Source organism: Trichomycterus rosablanca, chromosome 1 (genome assembly GCF_030014385.1).
Source record: "Trichomycterus rosablanca isolate fTriRos1 chromosome 1, fTriRos1.hap1, whole genome shotgun sequence".
Lineage (NCBI taxonomy): Eukaryota > Metazoa > Chordata > Actinopteri > Siluriformes > Trichomycteridae > Trichomycterus > Trichomycterus rosablanca.
Genome location: NC_085988.1, coordinates 64,190,749 through 64,209,705, shown reverse-complemented (window position 1 = coordinate 64,209,705; position 18,957 = coordinate 64,190,749). Strand labels below are relative to the sequence as shown.

The following is an 18,957-nucleotide window of genomic DNA, read 5'->3' as shown; positions in this document are numbered from 1 at the left end:
TGACCACAAAAAATGTTTCAGGGAATAAAAAGACAAAATTTTAACAGACAAAGAGGATTACAGGAGAGGAAAGAACAGAAAACAGTAAGTACAAGTCAAATGTACTCCCAGTAATGTTATATGAAGTAGAACGCGAGAAGCTCAGAACTGTATGTTGTAGCAATGTAATTAGGATAAAATTGCATAAACTTCTTCCTTCTAGTATAATTCTAGACCTGGCGTTGGAATAGAAGGTCTTTTATATTTAAGGCCATATAACAGATGCAGGGCTATGTTAAACTCCAAAACTATACAGTCTATGTTTGGCTTTGGATTATGGTTTTATCTTTGATGTCATTGTGATTGAATTACTATAGTAAAGTTCACTAGTTTTCTTGTAATAACTAGACTCTTGTATCACATGCAGTAGCTTAATAGTGACTGATTTTTGAATGAGTCACTGAATGTGCTTACACTGAAGTTTCACTCAGCTTTTAAATAAGAGGTGAGCTTAAGCCTTCCTGTCTTCTATTAAAATCCTAGCCCAAAAGACTACACTTCTACATAGTGCATTATAATATTTTACATTTACATTTTTGTATCACATTTTCCAAAAGTGTAATGTGGCCATTCAATCATACAAAAGCACAGTAGAATAACAAATCGTTCCCTTTTCTGACACACATCACCCTTTAAAATGTAACAACCCTGCTTTTTAGTTAGCCAGTTTGTCCATTTTAATAGGTTAGAAACAGATCCAGGCTTGATTTCAGCAAGCCATGAAGAACACAGTTTCACTTATCTTAAACTTTGCCATCCACGTTAAACAGACACCCTAAAGTTTCTACAGGATCACTATACCAGTTTCAAAACAATATTAAAATATATTAGAATAAAACATATAAAGAACTCCTAACAGTCTGTCCAATACTAAGGCAAAATTGTCTTCGGATTCAAGGAGAAAATAGTTATTGTTCTACAAATAGACAAATCAAAAGTGGAACCATATAAAAAAAGGGTTTTTAAGTCATTATAAACTAATAAAAATGCATTTAAAGTAAAAACATACAAAGAAGAGTGTAGTGGTAATGTAATCAGCTCTCTACCAGAACATTTTTAAGAAAATATAAAAATATAAGATCATCTGACCACTAACTGACCATTAACTGAAGCTGATGTGTAATTTGATTATGTGACAGGACAATGAGTGCACTTCTAAATGGCTAGAGGTGAACATAATTAAAGTGACCTGTACTTAGTAGATGCTGCAGCCAGACCTAATACAAGCAGTTCATGCCTGAAATCTGTGTCTGTATGAAATAGCTCGGCTAAGAAGATAGGGTTAAAATCCATCTACAGCAATGAGGAAACCTAATATCAAACAATGGAAAAGAGTTTACAGTGCTGTGAAATGTTCTAAAGAAATTTAAATACAGATGTGAAACAAAGTCATTGAAAACTACTTGCCTGAAAAGGTTTACAAAGCCATTACTAAGGCTCTGAGAATCCAGTGTATCACAGTTACAGCCATTATCCACAAATGGGGAAAACCTGAAACAGTGGTGCACCTTCCCAGAAGTGGCCAGTCTAAAAACTTCATCAGTAATTTATCCAGAAGTCCACAAAGAAACCCAGCTGAACATCTAAAGAACTTCAGGGCTCATTTGCCTTCATTAAAGCCAAAATTTACAAGATTCTACAGTAAAATGCCATCTATGGAAAGGTTGCAAGGTAAAAACCACTGCTGAACTAAGCATGCCCACCTCTGAATTGCTTAAAAAGGTTTTGATGTGGCAGAGTCAAAGTCTTGACTTGAATTCCATTGAGATGCTGTGGCAAGAACTTAAATGGGCAGTTTATGCTTGAAAATCCAATGTAGCCTAATTAAAACAATTCTGCAAAGAACAGTGGGCCATAAATTCCTTCACGGACTCTGCAAGTTATTGCAAATTTTTCACTGCAGTTTTTTTACTGCCAAGAGTGGCATAACCAGTTATTAGGTTTAGGAGGGTAATTACTTTTTCACAGTTTTTATCTTCAATACATTGAGCGATCTGTTAAAAACTGCATTTTGTGCTTACTTAAAGTTGGAAGATCTGAAATATTTAGGTAAGAGTCAAATACTTTTTCCACAGCACATATATTTGAAGTAACTGATACTAAAGGTGATGGAATTAGAAGTTTAAGGTGCAATTACTTTTAAACAAGAATTATGTGGGTGTTAGATAACTGCGCACCCAAAATATATATAGTTTATAAACGTTGCTCAGTTGGCAGCACTGTCGCCTCACAGCAAGAAGGTCCTGGGTTCTATCCCCAGGTGGGATAGTCCTGGTCCTTTCTGTGTGGAGTTTGCATGTTCTCCCCGTGCCTGTGTGGGTTTCCTCCAGGAACTCTGGTTTCCTCCCACAGTACAAAGACATGCAACTGAGGTGAATTAAACAAAATGGTAAATGTTTGACATTAAAACTTGTGAACTGAATATTGTGTAACTACCGTTTCTATCATGTATGTATCCAAAGTGTGTAAAACATGATGTTAAAATCCTAATAAAAATTTTTAATGTTTTATATAAATATGTTGTGTTTGTACTTAAGTTCCCTTTGTGTAATATCAAGTTTGTTCAATGATCTAAAACCATTTAATGTGATTAATAATAGACCTAGTGAATAAAAAACATCAGGAAAATTACTTACATTTTGTATATTTTTAAGAATAATATTTATTTTACGGTAAGTCAAAAACAGTTTAAGGTTTGATGAAAAACACTAAATTGTGATTTATACCTTTTATACAGCTGAAATAAATACATATACAGGTCCTTCTCAAAAAATTAGCATATTGTGATAAAGTTCATTATTTTCCATAATGTAATGATAAAAATTAAACTTTCATATATTTTAGATTCATTGCACACCAACTGAAATATTTCAGGTCTTTTATTGTTTTAATACTGATGATTTTGGCATACAGCTCATGAAAACCCAAAATTCCTATCTCAAAAAATTAGCATATCATGAAAAGGTTCTCTAAACGAGCTATTAACCTAATCATCTGAATCAACGAATTAACTCTAAACACCTGCAAAAGATTCCTGAGGCTTTTAAAAACTCCCAGCCTGGTTCATTACTCAAAACTGCAATCATGGGTAAGACTGCCGACCTGACTGCTGTCCAGAAGGCCATCATTGACACCCTCAAGCAAGAGGGTAAGACACAGAAAGAAATTTCTGAACGAATAGGCTGTTCCCAGAGTGCTGTATCAAGGCACCTCAGTGGGAAGTCTGTGGGAAGGAAAAAGTGTGGCAGAAAACGCTGCACAACGAGAAGAGGTGACCGGACCCTGAGGAAGATTGTGGAGAAGGGCCGATTCCAGACCTTGGGGGACCTGCGGAAGCAGTGGACTGAGTCTGGAGTAGAAACATCCAGAGCCACCGTGCACAGGCGTGTGCAGGAAATGGGCTACAGGTGCCGCATTCCCCAGGTCAAGCCACTTTTGAAGCAGAAACAGCAGCACTGGACTGTTGCTCAGTGGTCCAAAGTACTGTTTTCGGATGAAAGCAAATTTTGCATGTCATTCGGAAATCAAGGTGCCAGAGTCTGGAGGAAGACTGGGGAGAAGGAAATGCCAAAATGCCTGAAGTCCAGTGTCAAGTACCCACAGTCAGTGATGGTCTGGGGTGACATGTCAGCTGCTGGTGTTGGTCCACTGTGTTTTATCAAGGGCAGGGTCAATGCAGCTAGCTATCAGGAGATTTTGGAGCACTTCATGCTTCCATCTCCTGAAAAGCTTTATGGAGATGAAGATTTCATTTTTCAGCACGACCTGCTCACAGTGCCAAAACCACTGGTGAATGGTTTACTGACCATGGTATTACTGTGCTCAATTGGCCTGCCAACTCTCCTGACCTGAACCCCATAGAGAATCTGTGGGATATTGTGAAGAGAAAGTTGAGAGACACAAGACCCAACACTCTGGATGAGCTTAAGGCCGCTATCGAAGCATCCTGGGCCTCCATAACACCTCAGCAGTGCCACAGGCTGATTGCCTCCATGCCACGCCGCATTGAAGCAGTCATTTCTGCAAAAGGATTCCCGACCAAGTATTGAGTGCATAACTGAACATAATTATTTGAAGGTTGACTTTTTTTGTATTAAAAACACTTTTCTTTTATTGGTCGGATGAAATATGCAAATTTTTTTGAGGAATTTTGGGTTTTCATGAGCTGTATGCCAAAATCATCAGTATTAAAACAATAAAAGACCTGAAATATTTCAGTTGGTGTGCAATGAATCTAAAATATATGAAAGTTTAATTTTTATCATTACATTATGGAAAATAATGAACTTTATCACAATATGCTAATTTTTTGAGAAGGACCTGTACATGTAAAGCAAATTACCTGCAATTATTTTGCTGTTGTTCTTTTCCAAATAGTTGAAACACACCCTCCTTGTAAAAAAATACATATATATATATATATATATATATATATATATATATATATATATATATACACACACACACACACACACACATATTTTAATTGTGTTTTATTTTGGAAATACTGTATACTGGTTTAAATGCAGCGACTCAGGATATTAATTTCTCAGTATAATGTAATAGTTTGGGTTTTTAGCGACTTGGCGAAGGTTAAATATAATATTAATATAATATTATATAAATAATATTATGTTTTAATAATTCGGTCAGCATAAAGTAGTAGAATGTAGAAAATATAAAAATTTCGACCCTCAGTATAGCTGTCATTCACACGTGCTTTTATGTAAGAATAAAGCAGTATCCAGAAAGTAGGCTGTAAAGATGACGCGCGTAAAAATGCACCTATTATTTGATGCTTATGTAAAATAATAGGACGCTACAGCTGGTAACATGTAGTGGGTGGAATGTGGTTTTGGACGCAGCCCAAGTGTCAGCATTCCCTTAGGGTTTGAAAGGAGGGAATGAACTCTATCGTTAGTGCTTTACCACGCGCTGCGCGGCGCACACCGCACCGAAACAAGAGCGCACCGCGTTATCCTCTCTCACCCGCATCTGTTGTTATTACTACTATCACTAATGAAATAATGACTTCGTTCTGCTGTCGAAGAAAAAGAAGACGATAAGAGGTCACCGAGATTTATTTTATATCTCATGGTCCACATGAAGGAGTCGAAGGTAAGCAGATGTGGAGTGCCCACAAAGCCGCAAACTTTCACTCTTGTTGACTTTGCGCACTTTTCCTAGAATCTGTAAGTCTGGTATGTTTAATAATACATTAAATAGCTGTAGTATTTAAAATATTATCTAACACATCCAGTCAATAAACGGTTGTCATTTTACATGGTTTACATTATCATATTACATTATTATATGTCTGATGTCTCTTATAATTTGGTCATAGATCGGGGGTTGCGCATGTGTGTTAGTATTGCTGTTTTCTGGGCTGGTAGCCTGTTCTGGTGCGTTTGGGAACCCTCTGACTGACGATGTGGCCACGTTGGACACACTGGTGAGGCACACATCCTTATTTTTTTCTTTTTAAAACATTTCTTTAACATTACTCTCTGCTTGACTTAATTTAAATTCTAAACGTCTTCGTCTTTGTCAAGCCATACTCTCAGCAGCAGCAACAACAGCAACATTAACAACAATTATAATAAAAAATAATGATAATATGCATTAAAGTGAGAGGAAGAGTCAGGGAGTATTGGTGCCAGTCACTGTCTTTAAGGATATTCTCTGTGTCCACGTGGGTTTCCTTTAGTAGGTAGATTGGTTACTTAAAATTGCCCCTAGGTTTGAGTTTTGAAATTGGTGCCACAACAGGGAGACCTGGGTTGAACCTTATATCCAGTCACTGTCTTTGAGGAGTCTGGGATATTCTCTGTCCCCAGGTGGGTTTCCTTTAGTAGGTAGATTGGTCACTTAAAATTGCCCTTAGGTTTGAGTTTGGAAATTGGTGCCACAACAGGGAGACCTGCTGTTGAGCCTTATATCCAGTCACTGTCTTTGAGGAGTCTGGGATAGTCTATGTGTCCACGTGGGTTTCCTATAGTAGGTAGATTGGTCGCTTAAAATTGCCCCTAAGTTTGATTTTTTAAAATGTGTGATGCCCTGACTGATGGCACATTGTCCTGACTGGATTCCTGCCTTGTGCCCAGTTACCTGATCCACGTTGACCCTAACTGGGATAAAGTGGTTACTAAATATGAATAAATAATACAACAACAATGCCAATATCGTAGCAGTAGATGTGTTATAGACTATATGGATTTGCCACCTACAAACAGCATATACAAACCAAAAGTAAATTAATAACTATTGGGAATAAGTGTCTTAGAAAAGTAAATATCTGTGTGAGAGAAAGAAACAAAGCATGGCAGTAATAAACAAGTACTCCCACTAAATATGTCTAAAGTTTGTAAAACGCACTATGTGTAAAATGGTTTTGTTTTTAAAAATCAGAAATTGAACAATATACAGAAATTGAACAATATAGTGATTGTACTAGGAAATCATTATTTTTGTTATTAAACATTCTTCCAAATTGTATTTACAGTGGCTTATGGCCACACCACCCTGAGAACGTCTGATCTTGTCCGATCTCAGAAGCTAAGCAGGGTTGGGCTCAGTCAGTACCTAGAGGGTAGACTGCCTGGGAATACTGAGTGCTGTAAGCTTTCCCTGTGATGAGCTGGTGACCTGTCCAGGGTGTTTCCAACCTTTCACCTAATAAACCGTACCCACCGCACCCCTAAATAGGATAAAGCAGTGGTAAAACACACTGATGATGATGATGTATTTACAGTGGATATGAAAAGACTACACACCCTTGTTAAATGGTTTTTGTGATTTAAAAAAATCAGTGCAATTCAACTGAAAAACAAACTGAAATCCTTCAGAGGAGAGAAAAATAATGTGGTTGCATAAGTACGGCATTTAGAGGATGCTTTTATCCAAAGCGACTTACAATTGTGACCGAATATAATGCAAAAAAGTTAAGGGCCTTGCTCATGGGCCCAACAATGACTGTGGTGAAGCTTGAACCATTACTAGTCCAATTAGTCCTTCGCTGCTGGGGACCCCGACTGCATCAGGGGAGGGTATATTTGCCTGACACTTGCTCCCTCTGACACATGTGCAGTTCACCAACCCTTTCTTATTTGCCCATACTTCGGTGTACATGGGGAGTTACGCACTGATCTCCACGTTCCTCATCTTCTGTACAGGCACCTTGAGCTACTAACCTGAGTCCTTACACATCGCGGAAGACCGATCTCTTTTTTTTAAGGCCAGTCTTTTCCCATCTAGCAGACTTTAGTGGCCAATTTTGTCTGCTGCAGGTACTGCCAATTTTGCCTGCTAGGCGGAGTGAACTTGGAGAGTTCAGAATCCCAGTCGATATGCGGAATATATTGCTAAACCCTGTGCCTGTTTTTTTCCACTTCTTTATTATTGACTGAATCAAGTTTGTAAATATATTGAGTGTGTTAATTCAAATATGTTGTTATGAAAGACCTTACAATCCTTGTGAAGTAACTAAAACAGTTAAGCTACAAGTTTCTTACAAAAAATTATTTTTATTTCATGTGTTACCTGTGTTACCACTGCTCTATCCTATATTCAAAATCATATAAAACATATAAAATGATAACAAAAATTAATACAAAAAAAGGCTGATACTAATGAAGAAAAGTATATAATATGTTAAGGTATAGTGTTCTTTTGGACATAACTGCTAAATACTTTTTGACCAAAGGAGTGCATCGTAACACACAGTAAGGAGATCAGAGGTTAAAAGTGAACAAGCAGGTCTACAGTATACATAGTACTTAGCACATGTAGTAAATTAGGTACCTAGGGTTAAGAAAAATAATGAACCTAGAATTTGATAAAAGTAAAGACTATTTTTTAAATCTAATAATATTTCTAAATTGCATGAATACTGTGACGTTTGAGAAATTGGTCACCCTTTCCCCTGTTGTAAATATAATGTTCTTATCTATTTTATAGAGAGAAAATATTCCAAAGGATTACAGAATTCGTATTCGTTACATTCCCAAAGACGTGGTAAGTCTGAAAGCTACATGATTTACACAATGCATGTTGGCATAAATTGATAAACTGACACTGAAGTACACTTTCACATGATAATCCTGTGCACCCCACCCCACCTTGCCTTTTTGTTCCTCTAAAGGTATGTTATTCCCTGAGGACTTCTTTGTACTCTCAGCTTTTACAGGCACTTTTTAAATATGCACTTACTCACTGTAGTCATTTGTCAGATGTTTGTTGCTGTGCGTAATGTGCCAGGTTTTTTTCAGCGCGGATAAGTGACCACCATAGGTCCACCACTGACCATATACTAAGTCATAAATCAATCTGACAACAGTAGTATTCATGATTACGATGTAAAACATTTGTGGCAAAATGGTACAGGTAGTATTAGTGCCTTACAGTATTTTATGTAGCTTTTCTGCCTGGTTAAACTGCTATGTATATTATTTGTATAATAAAGATAAAAGTGGATGCCAAGTATGGTGTTACCCTAAATAACACCATACTTAAATTAATGGTAACACATTGGTTATTAAAATATCATGAACTGCTTGGTTATATGAGGAAAAATGCTATGTTACTGAGGGGAGGAGGACACTGGATTAAAGGACAATTAACGCACATATCACAGGAAAAAAAGATGAAAAAGAGGATTTGTGTTCTTAACTGTGCTGGTTGTACCAGGTGTGTCTTATACAAACTGCACTAGGTGTGTCTATGTATACACAGTGTTTAAATACCAGCAACCATACTGCACTTTATATACCTGCACCAAACACACTACCATGGCACTACTGTGGCAGTGTCAGTTCTCCTTTGAGAAGGGTCTACCACAAAAGATGGATAGTTATATGTTTCAAGTTAGTTACATTCACTTAAGTAACATTTCAGTGGTTGAATTACTGTTGTTTCCGTGATATGGTCATCATGTAGAGATAAAATATAATAATTTTAAAAGAAGAGGGAAAGTTCGGATTCTCTTTTCATTATTATTACACATTCCCGCATTCCCGAATATAAATAAACAATAAACAATTGGGAAACACAAACTTTTTATTTTATGATAAAATTAATTATCTCTCTTTGCTCTCTTTCTCTCTTTGCTTTAAAAAAGCAATAATTATTCTCCATGTCTGTTTACTCTGGTCTAGAACCAGAGGCTTGTAATTATTCAGATGTATTAAAATACTAGAACCAGAGTCTTGTAATTTTCCACATGTATTAAAGTACTAGAACTTGTCAATAAAAGACAAGAAGACAATTACTGCAGTCATGACACTTATAACGCAGGTCATCCACAAATGCTACAAATGTTTGTGTATAGAAGATGCTGTATACCATAGCAGGAAACAATAAGATAAGAGTGTATTCTGGAATAAAGATTTTTAAATAATTTCAATTGAAATAGATACACACACACACACACACACACACACACACACACACACACACACACACATATACAGTATATACTGTATATACAGTGGGGAAAATAAGTATTTGATCCCCTGCTGATTTTGTAAGTTTACCCCCTTACAAAGACTTGAACAGTCTATAATTTTTATGGAAGGTTTATTTTAACAGAGAGAGACAGAATATCAACAAAAAATCCAGAAAAAAAACATTAAATAAAAGTTATAAATTAATTTGTATTTAATTAAGGGAAATAAGTATTTGATCCCCTACCAACCAGCAAGAATTCTGACCCCCACAGACCGGTTATGTGCCCATGAGGCACACAAATTAGTCCTGTCCCTGTATAAAAGACTCCTGTCACAGAATCAGTTTCTTCTGTTCAAATCTCTCGACCACCATGGGCAAGACCAAAGAGCTATCAAAGGACGTCAGGGACAAGATTGTAGACCTGCACAAGGCTGGAATGGGCTACAAGACCATCAGCAAGAAGCTTGGTGAGAAAGAGACCACTGTTGGCACGATAATTCAAAAATTTAAGAAATACAAGATCACAGTCAATCGCCCTCACTCTGGAGCTCCATGCAAGATCTCACCTGGTGGGGTAAGAATGATTCTGAGAAAGGTGAGGTCAGTCCAGAATTACACGGGAGGAGCTTGTCAATGATCTCAAGGGAGCTGGGAGCAGAGAAATGCTGGATATGACCCCAAGAACACCATCCCCACCGGGCATTTCTTTGCCTCCAAACATGGCGAGTGGAGTTGATGCCAAAGAGCTAAATTTTGGTCTCATCTGACCATATCACATTCTCCCAAGCTTTCTCTGAATCATTCAGGTGTTTATTGGCAAACTTCAGACGGGCCTGTACATGAGCCTTCTTGAGCAAAGGGACTTTGCGGGCACTGCAGGATCTCAATCCATTACGGCGAAGTGTGTTACTAATGGTTTTCTTGGTGACTGTGCTCCCAGCTCCCTTGAGATCATTGACAAGCTCCTCCCGTGTAATTCTGGGCTGACCTCACCTTTCTCAGAATCATTCTTACCCCACCAGGTGAGATCTTGCATGGAGCTCCAGTGTGAGGGTGATTGAATTGTGGGGGTCAGAATTCTTGCTGGTTGGTAGGGGATCAAATACTTATTTCCCTTAATTAAATACAAATTAATTTATAACCTTTATTTAAAGTTTTTTTTCTGGATTTTTTGTTGATATTCTGTCTCTTTCTGTTAAAATAAACCTTCCATAAAAATTATAGACTGTTCAAGTCTTTGTAAGGGGGTAAACTTACAAAATCAGCAGGGGATCAAATACTTATTTTCCCCACTGTATATATATATATATATATATATAAATTTATTTTATTTTATTTATTATTTTTTTTTTTTACAATACTTTAGTTTTTGAGTGCTTACTTATTTGTACCCACCTACCTTACTCAAATTTAATTCAGTAACTATATATTTTTAAGTAATTGTCTTCTTTTTGACAAACATATTTGCCACTTCACCCATCTCTGTCCATCCCCCAAAATTAAATCGTTTAAGCTGTTCTTTTTTCCATTTCAATTGATGATCAGAGAACAGTATGACTGACAAATAGTACATAGCAAAATATACTTACAATTTCATACCTGCACCGCACACCCATTTGGTGTATTACCTAATAAAATGGTTACAAGGTACATAACCATTATAATAATTATAATAATACAGTTATTTTGATATAGGACAGGACAACTGGTATTTTGATGGTGTTCATGTATCTCTGTGTGTTTTATATTGTGTTGTTTAAGGGAGGACTGTGCTGGCTTCACCTGAACCTATATCCAGCAGAGAGCAGTTTAAAGAGCTTAGCCCTCAAGTTTGGCAACCTCTCCACCAATAGAGAAAATATCACTATGTTTATTACCATGCTGCAAGGGCTTCGTTTCCCCATTGACAATGAAGAACTGGTAAGTTACACTGTTGTTTATGCACATAAAGTATAAACAGTTATTTATACAGAACCTGTGATGTACAGTATATGCTACTATTGAGTATTGCATTTAAGTAGACAAAGACTTTAATATTTTATTAACATGCTGCACTGTCTGCTATACTACTTATAATCTATTTGTTTATGTTAAAATCTTGATACAGCGTAATCATTAAAAAAGATAGAGTTCGTTGAATGCTTATTAAAAAATAACAATTTAAATACAAAAATAAATAAATGTTTTATGTTTATGTTTATGTTTGCCTTTTTGAGTTTTTGGGTAAATGTGTTTTAATTTAGATGTTTACAACAGATTAAAAATGTTCTTTAAACACTAAAATTATTTGGGGACTATTAAAGGTGCCCCTACAATCTTTGACATGGGAACTAATATAACCCATTACCGTGACAGACTCTAGCTCTTAAATTTTATGCTGGTAACAGTCTAAATGGTCACTCCAAAATCGTCAGTAAAAAAAAAAAAAAAACTCAGAAACAATATAGTTTTCCACTGTGCATTGGTTTATTTCAGGTAAGATTGAGCACAGATGTTGGGAGCATTTATGGACATTAGGTAATGACAAATAGTGTTTATTTTTAGTTATGCCCAAAACCAATGTAGTTCTTAGATGTTTTATTTAAAACATTTATAGTCCTAAAATGGCTCTGTCCCAACTTGCAAAAACCCTTTAACTAAGTCAGTACTTAGTAACACTTTGGCAAACATTACAACTATCAAACACTTTTTACTTTCTATTCTCTCAGTGGACAGGAAGGGCAATTTCAAAAGCTTAGTGGATCAGTTTTTTTTGCTGTCAGTGTCACATTTGATCTCAGAATTTGCTGATATTTTGTGGAATTGATTCTTCAATTGTCATGCATGAAACAAATACTATTGTTTCAATAGTAATAATTGCTTTAAACAGTAACTTTTGTGTATTGTGTGTAAGATCCTAAATCCTTTCTACTATTTTTATATATTGTAGTGCTTGTTTTGTATTATAAAGGCACCTATTATAATACATTATATAATTTCTCAACTACAGTGGCACCTTGTAACTCGACGCCTGCTAAAATCGAAATATTTGAAACTCGACACCCTTCGTGGAGAAATCTGTACCCTTAAACTCGACATGTTTAGCCTTAAAAAACATTGATTTAATTTCAAATTAACAATGAACAGCCGCTTTGTTCAGCACTCGGCTTGAGCGGTGCAGTGAAACATCATCAGAGTGCAAATACGAGACAAATCTGCATTATAGCTGGGGGTTCAGTGAGAATCACCTTTTTCTAGTTTAAAATGCTTAAAAAATAAAGCTTAACGTGGATTAATGTACTAAAAGAACGACACAGAAACACTAAACTTAATGATTACTGTTCATAGGTTCTCTCCACTAATGAAATTCTTTACTCATTGTTTTAGTACAATAAGTCTATATAAAAACACTGAAATACAATTGAACCATGGAACTCATTAACAGGTTTCCCACATCCATATGGGAAAAAAATACCTTAAAACTCAACACCTCTTAAACTCAACACCACTGCCTGAACCAATTAACGTCGAGTTTCAAGGTACCACTGTATTGTAAAATATACCCATTTTTCACCATATAAAGTTACAACCCAATCCAGTACTTCATCACTATTACAAATGCTATACAGCTTTTTCTCTGAGTTAATATAATTTCAACTGTTTAAAGTCAAATATTACAATTTTAATAATACTGTAATAATGATAATAATAATAACAAATAATGAGATAATAAGAATATCAATCATGTATTATTATTATTATTAACACAGATAATACTATACTATACTGAGATAATACTATACTATACTGAGATAATACTATACTAACAGTTATACCCCCCCTTACCATACTAATTCTATTCGTTTCTATTTTTACTAATTTACTTTAAAATCTTTATTTGAACTTTTTTTTCAGAATTTCTTCAGAAAGATATTTCTACTGTTATTAATGCATGACTATTGTTCATTTTATGCAATAAAAATAGAAACTTGTCTCTTTCACAGGAGGTAACAATGCAGGCCTTTAAATGCCATTACCGAAGTGCGAGATGGTCCACCAAGCATTATTTTGATCATGTCAAGGAGGTTCTTCAAATGTTTGCCTCAACACCACATCAGTTTAACTGTACGCCTCCCCCTTGTCGTACCTCTACTGCACCGCCCATTACACCAGGTGAGCAGTGGATGTATAAACACACACCCACACACAAACACAGAAATTACAACATGGAAATAGTAAACACGCCCAGTGATTGAACTGTAACTTGTGTAAAAGTGACGTCATTATGACCCGCTCTGAATTGGTGTCTTGTTGATATGTTTTGACAGGTCGACATGTGATTGACAGAGCAGTTACCAGCACACTAGCACTGCTCGCTATTCCTTTCATTGCAGCACTGGCACTCTTTATCAGAACAGTTAAGCATTTTTTCTGGTTTTTACATCAGCTTGCAGACTGCTGTTAAATGTCATGTTTACTAGTTTTATGAAACCAATGTTTGCATCTTCTTACTCTTGCAGGCACTCCGACGAAACAGGCTTGAAACTGCATCCAGTTTATCAAGTGCTGATGGCACAGAGACACACAGTGACCCTCAAGTCAGCAGACAAGCTTCACACAATGACCCTGAATTATGTTCCCTAAATGAACAAAACAGGTATCATTGCTTTAATTAAGACCACCACAATACTGCAGAGGTGAAGGCTTTTAGTAATGTCATACATTGTGTTTGTTTTGTTTTGTAACCAAGTCAGATTTTTGCTTTTGTTTTCTGTTACCTTCCCTCAGGGTGCAGCACGATACCATTCAGGTTGGAGACACAGCAGTTTAATCTGGCATACCAGCATTATCTGGATTTATGAAGTGCATAATGAAGGGATTTAAACAGGCCCAGTTGTGCAGGGTTTCGCCGTCACTTTTGGAGACAGATCCACACGGCCTATTGTCCATACCACATCATCTGTTATGGCTGAAATAAAGACACATACTCGAGTTCACATTTGAGCTTGAACAATTAGTCATGTCTTGACGAATACCAAATAAATGACCTCACTTGCAAAAATCCTGACATCTTGAGCCCCCTGGCAAGATGTTTCTGAAGAATGCACACACAGGAAGGCATCCTTCAGCAGAGGCTCAGCCTGGTGGAACGCTTTGGTGAGCCAGTAGTTTCAGCGGAACAGGAAGCATGGTTCTTTTGAAGACAATATTTGGTCACAGAAGCGCATCTACAACGTTGCCTGCGGCAGGTCCATCCCTTTGAGGACAGCTGCTGGAGCTGCAGGCTTCAGTTTGGAGCATAAATGGCTTTTTGTAAGCAATGCTGAAGCTTCCCTCATGTTTCAGCAAAACACTGTGACAGAACACTGGACATGCTTGTCCTAAGGGTTACGTGCAGTTGGGCTTACTGGATGAAGGATCAAAGCTTAACTGCAGATGTCTGATTGTCTTAACTGATTTGTGATATTTATTTCTAAAGGTAAGTGTAAACTATATAGCATGATGAGGTCCAATTGCTTTTTAGAAGTGTTTTCCGGTGTGTTTATATGAGATTTGGCTATACGCATATTAGTAGAACCTTAGACATCTTGTGAGAGGGATATGATGTTTATGGTGATCAAGTTCAAACCACATGAGCCCCTTTGCCATTACACGCAACCAAATACTGTACTATCCATACTGTACCATGTGTGCTACCATCCGTTACCAATTGCACAATGGTACTTATAAAAGTAGGGAACTGCTAAAGGTAAGGCTGTGACGGCCAGATGCTGAGAGCAAATACACCACTTTAACAACAACAGCAATAGCAACAACAGGACGATTTTGGGTTTGCCCCACTGCATTTGTTGTGGTGTTTTAATGTTCTGCAGCCCTGTTTTTTATGTCTTTGACACTGTTTAATATAATTTGTTGTAGTTAAACATGGCACTTGTATTGTCCTGGCAATCTTGTTGGACCATTTAACGACTTGCTCTGTTCGTACCCCTACCCATACAGCCTGCTTCTGGGTGCTTGGTTCCTGGTCAAGAAGGGTAACCAAATTTAGCATGGGTACTTAGAAACAGTACGGGTCACTTGGCAGTAGAAATAACAACTAAATGGATTTAAAAATGCTCTGTACCATAAGGCAATGTGCAGTGGAAAGGGGGCAATAGAATATAGAGTGTCAAACAATTTTGTTTCAAAGGTACATTGACAATTCACTATTCAAAGTTTGGTGTCATTATTTTACAACGTAATGTGTGGACAAATCACTAGCCTGGGCACTGGTTATACTGTATATCCAGGATCAATTGATATTTGTAATTTCAAGGTGAACAAGTAGGCTGCAGGCATATTAATTATCAGTAAATGTTTTCCCATCAATTGTAAAGTGACCTTGAGACTGTGAAAGGTGCCATATAAATAAAATGTATTGTTATTATTATTACATTTACATTTATAGCCACTTTTATCTAAAGTGACCCACAATTGTGACCAAATACAAAGCAAGCAATTTGTGGTTAAGAACCTTGCTTAGCAGCCCAACAGTGGCAACTGTAGGGTCTTTAACCGCCAATTACTAGTCCACTACCTTAACTGCTGAGCTAACACTAGCCCTGTTATAAAAAACTGTGCTCCCTATTCCCTTAAACTATTATTTTTATTGTATTTATTTGATATGCATTTTGTAACTCATCATCAGTTGGTTTGTATTTATTATTTATAACAGCAGGTTTATTTATGCAGCTTTGTACACAGAGTAATTCTGAGTGTTTTACAAATAAAATAATAAAAATATTAATTGTTTAAAATAATTGAATTGGGCTATTTTAGAAAGTGATGTTTTTTTTTTCTTTTATAATAATTTAATAATTATTATGTATACTGTAAATTCTCGTGTTTAACCATTATGCTTGTTGTGCAGACAACAAGGCCCTAAGTGCTTATATACCATTCAGGACAGGGCTAGGATACATAGAGCTTTTACGGCTTTGATACATTTGTTGAAGAATGCCTTTATTTGTTTTATATACAGTGTATCACAAAAGTGAGTACACCCCTCACATTTCTGCAGATATTTAAGTATATCTTTTCATGGGACAACACTGACAAAATTACACTTTGACACAATGAAAAGTAGTCTGTGTGCAGCTTATATAACAGTGTAAATTTATTCTTCCCTCAAAATAACTCAATATACAGCCATTAATGTCTAAACCACCGGCAACAAAAGTGAGTACACCCCTTAGTGAAAGTTCCTGAAGTGTCAATATTTTGTGTGGCCACCATTATTTCCCAGAACTGCCTTAACTCTCCTGGGCATGGAGTTTACCAGAGCTTCACAGGTTGCCACTGGAATGCTTTTCCACTCCTCCATGACGAAATCACGGAGCTGGCGGATATTCGAGACTTTGCGCTCCTCCACCTTTTGCTTGAGGATGCCCCAAAGATGTTCTATTGGGTTTAGGTCTGGAGACATGCTTGGCCAGTCCATCACCTTTACCCTCAGCCTCTTCAATAAAGCAGTGGTCGTCTTAGAGGTGTGTTTGGGGTCATTATCATGCTGGAACACTGCCCTGCGACCCAGTTTTCGGAGGGAGGGGATCATGCTCTGCTTCAGTATTTCACAGTACATATTGGAGTTCATGTGTCCCTCAATGAAATGTAACTTCCCAACACCTGCTGCACCCATGCAGCCCCAGATCATGGCATTCCCACCACCATGCTTGACTGTAGGCATGACACACTTATCTTTGTACTCCTCACCTGATTGCCACCACACATGCTTGAGACCATCTGAACCAAACAAATTAATCTTGGTCTCATCAGACTATAGGACATGGTTCCAGTAATCCATGTCCTTTGTTGACAGGTCTTCAGCAAACTGTTTGCGGGCTTTCTTGTGTAGAGACTTCAGAAGAGGCTTTCTTCTGGGGTGACAGCCATGCAGACCAATTTGATGTAGTGTGCGGCGTATGGTCTGAGCACTGACAGGCTGACCCCCCACCTTTTCAATCTCTGCAGCAATGCTGACAGCACTCCTGCGCCTATCTTTCAAAGACAGCAGTTGGATGTGACGCTGAGCACGTGCACTCAGCTTCTTTGGAAGACCAATGCGAGGTCTGTTCTGAGTGCACCCTGCTCTTTTAAAACGCTGGATGATCTTGGCCACTGTGCTGCAGCTCAGTTTCAGGGTGTTGGCAATCTTCTTGTAGCCTTGGCCATCTTCATGTAGCGCAACAATTCGTCTTTTAAGATTCTCAGAGTTCTTTGCCATGAGGTGCCATGTTGGAACTTTCAGTGACCAGTATGAGAGAGTGTGAGAGCTGTACTACTAAATTGAACACACCTGCTCCCTATGCACACCTGAGACCTAGTAACACTAACAAATCACATGACATTTTGGAGGGAAAATGACAAGCAGTGCTCAATTTGGACATTTAGGGGTGTAGTCTCTTAGGGGTGTACTCACTTTTGTTGCCGGTGGCTTAGACATTAATGGCTGTATATTGAGTTATTTTGAGGGAAGAATAAATTTACACTGTTATATAAGCTGCACACAGACTACTTTTCATTGTGTCAAAGTGTCATTTTGTCAGTGTTGTCCCATGAAAAGATATACTTAAATATCTGCAGAAATGTGAGGGGTGTACTCACTTTTGTGATACACTGTATATACATTAAAACCACTTCCTTGTTTCTACACTCACGGTCCATTTTATGAGCTCCACTTACCATGTAGAAGCACTTAGTAGTTCTACAATTACTGACTGTAGTCCATCTGTTTCTCTACATACCTTTTTAACCTGCTTTCAATGGTCAGGACCCCCACAGGACCACCACAGAGTAGGTATTATTTAGGAGGTGGATTAGTCTCAGCACTGAAGTGACAATGACATGGTGGTGGTGTGTTAGTGTGTGTTGTGCTGGTATGAGTGGATCAGACACAGCAGCGCTGCTGGAGTTTTTAAATACCATGTCCACTCACTGTCCACTCTGTTAGACACTCCTACCTAGTTGGTCCACCTTGTAGATGTAAAGTCAGAGACGATCGCTTATCTATTGCTGCTGTTTGAGTTGGTCATCTTCTAGACCTTCATCCGTGGTCACAGGACGCTGCCCACAGGGCGCTGTTGGCTGGATATGTTTGGTTGGTGGACTCATGGCTGGATTACTGACCGGGCCAGTGGGGCCAGCGCCCAGGGGCCCTTGAGGTCAGGGGGCCCCGGCCCAAAACATTTTGCGATGCCTATCAACATTTATGATACAATATATTTTTATTTCCGAGGGCCCTCCATTTTAAGGATCCTCTGACTATTAGGGACTTTAACCCCAGGGCCTCTTGGGGGCCCTAGCCATGCTTTTGGGCCCCTAGCCATGCTTTTGGGCCCTAGCCATGCTTTTGGGGGCCTTAGCCATGCTTTTGGGCCCCTTATGAAAATGGATGAGGCGTTGTGGCACTGCTCTGACTTCGACTTCTGGCTATTAGGGGTCCTAGGAAAGAGGGGG

The 18,957-nt window shown here is 37.7% G+C and overlaps 1 protein-coding gene and 1 pseudogene across 1 annotated transcript; both read left to right on the top strand.

Moving 5' to 3' along the window:
* Positions 1 to 5,133: 5,133 nt before the first annotated feature.
* On the top strand, positions 5,134 to 14,293 carry kitlgb (kit ligand b). Its single transcript, XM_063008027.1, has 8 exons — positions 5,134 to 5,157; positions 5,384 to 5,491; positions 7,996 to 8,052; positions 11,245 to 11,403; positions 13,467 to 13,635; positions 13,791 to 13,879; positions 13,983 to 14,119; positions 14,251 to 14,293. Exons 1-8 carry the CDS (start codon positions 5,134 to 5,136, stop codon positions 14,291 to 14,293), a joined length of 786 nt encoding a protein of 261 aa, XP_062864097.1.
* Positions 6,544 to 6,662, top strand: LOC134325640 (5S ribosomal RNA; annotated as a pseudogene).
* Positions 14,294 to 18,957: the final 4,664 nt, after the last annotated feature.

Coding starts and splice junctions, on each gene's coding strand:
- kitlgb (XM_063008027.1), top strand. CDS start 5,134: ATGGTCCACATGAAGGAGTCGAAG. Junction 5,158..5,383: donor TCCACATGAAGGAGTCGAAG/GTAAGCAGATGT, acceptor ATTTGGTCATAG/ATCGGGGGTTGCGCATGTGT. Junction 13,636..13,790: donor TGCACCGCCCATTACACCAG/GTGAGCAGTGGA, acceptor ATGTTTTGACAG/GTCGACATGTGATTGACAGA.